Source organism: Asparagus officinalis, chromosome 5 (assembly GCF_001876935.1).
Source record: "Asparagus officinalis chromosome 5, Aspof.V1, whole genome shotgun sequence".
NCBI lineage: Eukaryota > Viridiplantae > Streptophyta > Magnoliopsida > Asparagales > Asparagaceae > Asparagus > Asparagus officinalis.
In genome coordinates this window covers 130976077-130983517 of record NC_033798.1, presented here as the reverse complement: position 1 = coordinate 130983517, position 7441 = coordinate 130976077, and the positions used below count along the sequence as shown (strand labels likewise).

The following is a 7441-nucleotide window of genomic DNA, read 5'->3' as shown; positions in this document are numbered from 1 at the left end:
GTCGACGATAGAAAAGCCAATCAACTCAGAGAAAGGTCTCTGCCGCTGGAAGGCTGTGCTGTTGTTGCTGGCCGCACCGATAAGGGCGTCACTGCCCTCCAACAAGTTTGTTCATTTTGTCAGTTCATCAATTCACCCGCCCCCCTCCTCTTTTTCTTATTAGTTTAAAAATCACTTCCAGAAGCTAAATGCAGCATTAGAATGTCAGTCACCTCTGAACCCGCGGCTCCAATTGGGCACTGCAAAAAGTTAAAAATAAAAAAAATTATAAAAACCAAAGGTGAAAATAGAAAAAACCTGTCACATGCATTGGTTGAAGAGTAAATCAAGTATAAAGCTACCGATTTATACTTGATCATTTTGTAACGAGCCTGCCTAATGTAGCTACTATAGTACACACAGAAGGGTATCTAGGACGGTTCTGTAAATCAGGGTTGAGAATTGTTCTTTCATCCTTTTGTTCGTTTCATCCGTTCTTACTGCAATTTTATTGTAAAACCTTTTCCGCCGTGTTAGGAAATGCAAATAACGTTGGTACATAGTAAAAGTGGTATGCATGTGTTGTGGAATGATGGTACGTTGGCAAGAGTTGGAGACCGTGACACGCTGGTTATCTCTTTAGTTTAATCGACTTGCTTTGGATCTTTGCTAATGTATTCTTATGGATCACTAGATACTTGGAAGAAAGATGTTACCTGTGAAGATATAAGGGATGCAGTTAATAATTCTGCACCGGGAAAGATCAGAGCTGTATCTGTCTCCAAGGTAGGGTTTCATGAAACTGGACTCTCTCTAATCTGTTCTGTTGTAGATAACGCTCTTGATTATGAAGTTCGGTTGTCAATTAAATTTATTCCTCAGTTAATTTTACTGGCTGGTTGGTTGGTTGTAAGTATACTTGGAAAATGCGGAAATGGTGTGCGTACTAGATGTTTGTTTAGTTTCGTTGTTGATGGTGCTAAAAGAAGTACAACTCCACTGTCTGATTAGCTGTATTTACTCTGCATGCAGTTGCCTTGCTGTTGTGGTAAGTGAGGAGAACCTTGCACATTACTACTAACAGACGAGTTAAGTTTTGGCCAATTTGGCTGCAACACTGCTAATGCTGGCTACAATCTGCATCCTAGCTTGCCGTCGAGCTTTAATTACCTCAACACCAACACTTGAAACCATTTAAATGCTCTTAAGTGGTTTTGCTGCAACACGATTTTAAAACAAACTAACAATCTAAGCTGTTCTTTGCCTTTACTTTTTTTTGGGAACGAATCTCAGTCATGTTGCCTGTTAATGATAATTTATGTTTATATCCTGATAGGGAATCATCTCTGCAGGTGTCACGTGCATTCCATCCAAATTTTGCAGCGAAATGGAGACGCTACTTTTACATTTTCCCTCTTGATGATGGTGATCAAGACCAAGAAAATGGGGGCATTGTGACTAGTAGCGACGAGGATGATGATCGCATGAAAGGACAGACTGAAAGCTATGAGGTTGATAGATTGTCAGGTGTTTGGAATGGTAATGGAGATCTCAAATATGAAAAGAAACCAAAAGACTTTGATGTAAACAAGGTGAATGAACTTCTACGCCAATTAGAAGGGAAGTCTTTATCGTACAAAATATTTGCACGGGATACAAAAGCTTCAAGAAGCATGTAAGGCGAATTTACTAACTTCAAAGTTCAAATATAAACAGGGGAAAACATTATTTGCTTCTGATGATATATCAGGCACTGAAGTGACTTAAGAAACCATTTAAAGAATGAAGTGTTCTCTTGGCACGACACCTTTGTGAAGCTGAGTAATGATTCCTTGTAATCATAAACATCTGCATTTTCTTCTGTTCAGTTGTGTGCATAACGTTGCGATTTAATACTATTATAATTTCATCCTTTTGTTTTATTGCAAGGGCTTCTCACTAAAAAGAATCAGTAAGTTTATCATCTCTTATTTACGTTATTTTTTGCTATTTCAGTGGACCACCAACAGAGTGTTTTATGTTTCATGCTCGTGCTGCAGAAGCCAAACTTCCTTGTATTAACCAGGTATTTATGCCTCCCTATTTGCTTAATACTGTAGATTGTGGGATGACATATTGAATTTTCCTCGGAAGTTTTAGCATATATCATTATTCTATCTCTATTCCCATTACAATGAGGCCTCCCATGGTGCAAACTCCTCTGGATAAGGATGTGTAAACGGATTGAAAAAAATTCTCTTCTCATCTACCTGACGTGCATCGACTAAGATAACCACTTACCAGAAAAGGAATTTGCAGCTGTTGGCAAAGGGAATATTCCTTACTCAAGACGGTTGCTAGCTTTATGGGCAGTTGCTAATTTACCATAAAACTAGTAGAGCAATTGGCAGGTAGGAATAATTCCTAATTTTCTGTAGTTTAAAGTCATGCAACTGAGAAGCAGTTTTCAAATATCTTGTGTAGTAACTCAAGAAAGAGGGGGCCTATGATATGATTTGGTATAGGACCTTGGAACGTTTGGTGAATTAGGGACCTCAAAAAGTAAAGATACAAATTAAAGATATACTCTCTCGTCAATAAAACGGATTATTTAAGACAACATTTATCAGCATTTCCCATTTTGCTAGTTGCAAGCTTAATTTGAAGGGTGGTTGCCTTCATCTAGTTTTCAACTTCATTATGTTGTACATCAGCCTGTTTAATCTATAGGTAGTAATGGTGCATGTTGTACCAGATAGAATTTGTCAAATATCAGCATTAGTGGTCATGCTTATTGCAGAGTGTTGATCATCCTTAGATCATGTTTGTCTTGGTTACACGTTAAAATATTTTATTTTAAGTTCTCGAGCAAAGTGAATTCTCACCATTGTTCTGATGGTAATTGTTCATTCATAGGGTTGTAAAGAACTGAGGGTGATGTGCGTGGAACTGGTTGCAAATCGCTTCTTGCGCAAGGTATTATTTTGCATCCTTAGATATTACATGTCTACCGTAATGATTCAGTGGAATGCAAATTACAGGCCACTTTTAGATTATCTCACAGCTGTCTCTAGAACATGCAGCTATCGACAGGGGTGACTTAATCCATAGTTTTGGTTACTGAATTTTAAGTCGTTGTGGAAGCATATTGATGTTGTTGACTCGGCTATTGGGATTATTCTCTTAACTAGGTTTAACCTGAACTAATGAGAACATTATCAATAAAATGATTCAAGTATAGAGAGTTAAAGCATGCATTTCGGCAAGCTTTCACTTAGGTTTTGTTGTTGTTGTTTTGTGCAGATGGTTAGGGTGCTTGTTGCGACGGCCATAAGGGAAGCAGCAGCAGGTGCCAACAATGATGCTTTACTAAAGCTGATGGATGCTTCATGCAGACGGGCCACAGCTCCTCCTGCGCCTCCAGATGGTCTCTGTCTTGTTGACGTTGGTTATGGAGATTTTATACGAGAAAATTGTTTTATTCAATAATCAAGGTATATGTCACATTGGGTCTTAGGTTAATGCGCGATATGCATGAAACAAAGAAGAATGAACTCCTAAATTGTTTTCGTAATGTATCAATATGGGAACCGTCTGCAGATGATCACAATGTCCTACATTACATACTCTGGATTCAATTCAGCCTGTCAACCTGAATTTGCAATTTCCCAACAGTGTGCGATGCAGCAATATGTTGGTGGATTGTCTTAAAATTTAGCTATCGCTCCATTATGAAAACCAGAGACGGAGAAGGGGGAAGAAAAAAGAATGTGGGTGGGAGCCTGGAGTCGATGCCAATAATAGGTTAAGGGGCGGCCTGATGTGGCTCTGGCAACAGCTGCTGAAGAAAGAGGAGACAAGTTCCTATTAATTTCAACTGCTCACGAAGCCCTCCCGTGAATCTCTGTTCTTAGACACGTCCTCATCCAACATCCTCCTAATTTGCATCATTTCCTTTTTCTTTTTTTTTTCCCACACACACACACATGTATTATGTATATGTATATAAAATGCCGGAGCCATCCATCAATTTTAATAACTAACTCACAGACAAGCCTCCCTCCCTCCCTCCCTCCCTCCCCCCTCACATTACCGTATCCATTCGTCCCCCACAATTTAGCATCCACCCCCCCTGACCTCCCGTTAGTTATTCTTATTCGTTTATCGTCTTTCCTCCTGTTCTCTCCTCTCCCCCTCTCTCTCTCTCATCCTTCCCGGTCAACCATGCCGGGAAGCTTTGACGGGCCTCGTTCTCCTCGCCCCCCCCCCCCCCCCCCCCCCCCCCCCCCCCCCCCCCCCCCCCCCCCCCCCCCCCCCCCCCTCCCCCCCCCCCCCCCCCCCCCCCCCCCCCCCCCCCCCCCCCCCCCCCCCCCACCCCCCCCCCCCCCCCCCCCCCCCCCCCCCCCCCCCCCCCCCCCCCCCCCCCCCCCCCCCCCCCCCCCCGCCCTGTCGCGGTCATTCACAGCTGCATTCCCTTGAACCCACAAACAGGGCATCTGCCTCATCGTCAGAGCCCGACTCCCTCCTGAATCAAGTCGACGTATTGGTCGGTGGGCGGGGCGATGAGGCCTGCGCGAGCTGGACATCGGCCTCCAACCCCATTGCAAGATCAGGGTCACCGACATGGGTGGCTCTACTGCACCAACACGAAGTGTGGCCCGCAGCTCGAAGCATGGGCCTCGCGCACCTCAACGCTCACCTCCCTCGCGGCCTCACCAGCCCCGCGCCATCCGCTCCATGAACAGACTTTGTGGGACCTGCCGACATAAGAGCCCTGGGCTCCCTCAAGGCCCTCTACCTCTCCAACAACCAGTTCTCCGGCGTCATCCCTGAGGGGGCTTTCCTGGGGACCAGGTCTCTGAAGAAGGTTTACATCTCCAACAACGAGTTCACCGGGAAGATCCCTTCGTCCCTCACTCAGCTCTCCAAGCTCATGTTCCTCAGGCTTGACGCCAATCAGTTTGAAGGAGAGATACCGGAGCTCAAGCAGCCCGCTCTCCAGCTCCTCAACGTCTCCTATAACAAGCTCGAAGGCAGAATTCCAGAATCCATCAACAGCATTGATGATCAAGCTGTTACGCAGTCCTCTTAATCTCACCCCCCCCCCCACCCCACCCCCGCATGCACTCCTTAATCTCAGCTCCCCTCATAAATTTTAGGTTCTATTTATATAATTATACAACATTGGCCCGTTCAGCAACGACAAGCTGTGCGGCCTCCCCTTTCAAATGAAATGCCCAGGAGCTCCATCCGAGAAAATTCGCAATCGGCTAATGATTGATAATATGGGTAATGTATTGCAGCGCGTGTCTATCATTAGCCTTGATTCTTGTTGCTCTCTTCCGCCAGCCGCCTCGGAACAACGAGGTAGACGACTTTCCTCATTCCCCTACTACATCAGGATCTGTCGCGTCGACAGAACAAGCTGGAGCAGATTTGCTGTGTCACTCTGCCTGGAAACCATGCTGCAGCTGGCCAGAACGCCACTCCCAGCGGGAGAGATCACACAGGAGGAGAAGTTGACATTCCTACAGGACGGTGGGGAGAGGTTCGAGTTGCAGGATCTGTTGAGGGCTTCAGCAGAAGTGCTGGGCAGCGGCAACTTTGGGTCTTCGTACAAGGCAGTGCTGATCGAAGGGCCTTCGGTGGCCGTGAAGAGATTCAAGGAGATGAATAGGGTTGGGAGAGAGGACTTCCAAGAGCACATGAGAAGGCTTGGCAGGCTGTCTCACCCTAATGTCCTGCCTCTCGTCGCCTATTACTACAGGAAGGAAGAGAAGCTCATCATCACCAACTACATTCTCAACGGCAGCCTGGCTCACATGCTTCACGGTGCGTAACGTGAGCCAGTTATCACGTCATTTCATTCCTTTAATCGCTTGTTCCATACTAAATCACATTTTATCTCCTGATGCAATGCCATGTCTCAGGCAATCGCGGATCAAACCTTCCTCCTCTGGGGTGGCCGACGAGGCTGAAGATAATAAAGGGGGTAGCAAGAGGGCTAGCCTACTTATACGAAGAGCTCCCCATGCTTATTCTGCCACATGGACACCTCAAGTCATCCAATGTGCTCATCGACGACAACTACGAGGCCCTCCTAACCGACTACGCCCTTGTGCCCTTGGTCAACAACTCGCACGCCTCCCAGGTCATGGTCGCTTATAAGGCGCCCGAGGTGACAGAAACAGGCAAACCATCGAAAAAGAGCGACGTGTGGAGCCTTGGGATATTGATACTGGAGGTACTGACAGGTCAGTTTCCGGCTATTTACCTGCAGAAAGGGAAGGGAGGCGGTGATTTGGCGGGGTGGGTGAATTCGGTTGTTAAGGAGGAGGCGTTCGATAGCGAGATGAAGAGTGCTGAGAACGGGGAGAAAGGGCAGATGTCTAAGCTGTTGCACATTGGATTGCGATGCTGCGAGCCGAACGCCGACAACAGGTGGGACATCAAGGAAGCATTGGACAGGATTGAGGAGCTCAAGGGGACGGGAGCCGAGGAAGAGGAGGAAGATTCTTCGCTTCTGAGCGAGGTGGCGTTGGGTTCTTCAAGTTAATTAAAAAAAGAAACACCGCTCTTGTTGCAAACAAAAACAAATGATGAGAGAATGATCATTTTATCTCAACTTTAAAAATTTGAAAAAAAAAACAAATTAATTAAGAAAAGAAAAGAAGAAGGGAAGAGGTCATTGTGATGCTTGATTCAGATTTTGGCATTCATCAGTCTCGACGGTGTGGCTGTTTGTCAGTGTCTGAGCTTTCTTTGGTTCTTGTAACTACATATTTGGAGCCGCATGTGAAGTGGTGGTGGAATTTGTAAGAGATTTCTTCCCCCCCTCCAAACATGTCAATTTTTGCAGTGCTTTCCCCTTTCTCGTACTGGATGGATGTTAAGGGCTTGTTTGTTTTACATTTTTTGCATGGGAAGGGGGGCGGAAAGCTGCCAATGTGGCAGCTTTCTCCCCAAAACGCCTCTTTAAGAGTTGAAATCTAATATTTGGTATCCATTCGCTCAAGAAATGCATCCGAACAAGCAATTTGTGAAATCCATGAATTTCAATTCTTAGATTCCAAACCCCTTGAATTCAATTCTACACTTCAAATCCAAATATATGAATTTCATAAGGGTTGTGTTTTGTGTGATATTAAGTAAGACATAACAGAAGGAATTGTAACTCGAGCAGGTTCTAATTTACATCAACTGGAGCGCGTTCTGGTACTATGATGTGCCACTTTGGGGTATAACTAGCAAAACCAATGTACTATGTTAAATAATCTTTCATAGATGCGTAACCAAAAGTTTGGTCAGACCCTGCAGAGCTTATTTTTATTTTTCTTTTTTGTGTGATTTATATCTCTTGTGTGTGTTTGAACACAGTTTATATTAATTATTCAAATGATAAGCTGTTCCGTAGTCTTTGTTGCCTTGACACAGGTCGAACCTCCGTGTAGATATTGGGCATAGACTTCACACGTACGTTTAG

At 44.8% G+C, this 7441-nt stretch overlaps 2 protein-coding genes across 2 annotated transcripts; both read left to right on the top strand.

The window, feature by feature from the left end:
* On the top strand, nucleotides 4-3552 carry LOC109842638 (tRNA pseudouridine synthase A; the record flags this gene model as incomplete). The annotated part of the gene is made up of 6 exons (XM_020411487.1): nucleotides 4-118; nucleotides 674-765; nucleotides 1332-1654; nucleotides 1975-2044; nucleotides 2875-2934; nucleotides 3262-3552. Coding segments are annotated over 6 exons (846 nt in total), but the record flags the coding sequence as incomplete, so codon positions are not given.
* LOC109842636 (pollen receptor-like kinase 4) lies at nucleotides 3532-6816 on the top strand. Its single transcript, XM_020411486.1, has 4 exons — nucleotides 3532-3655; nucleotides 4704-5032; nucleotides 5430-5790; nucleotides 5889-6816. The coding sequence occupies exons 1-4, from the start codon at nucleotides 3532-3534 to the stop codon at nucleotides 6512-6514; spliced, it is 1440 nt and encodes a 479-aa protein (XP_020267075.1). The 3' UTR covers nucleotides 6515-6816.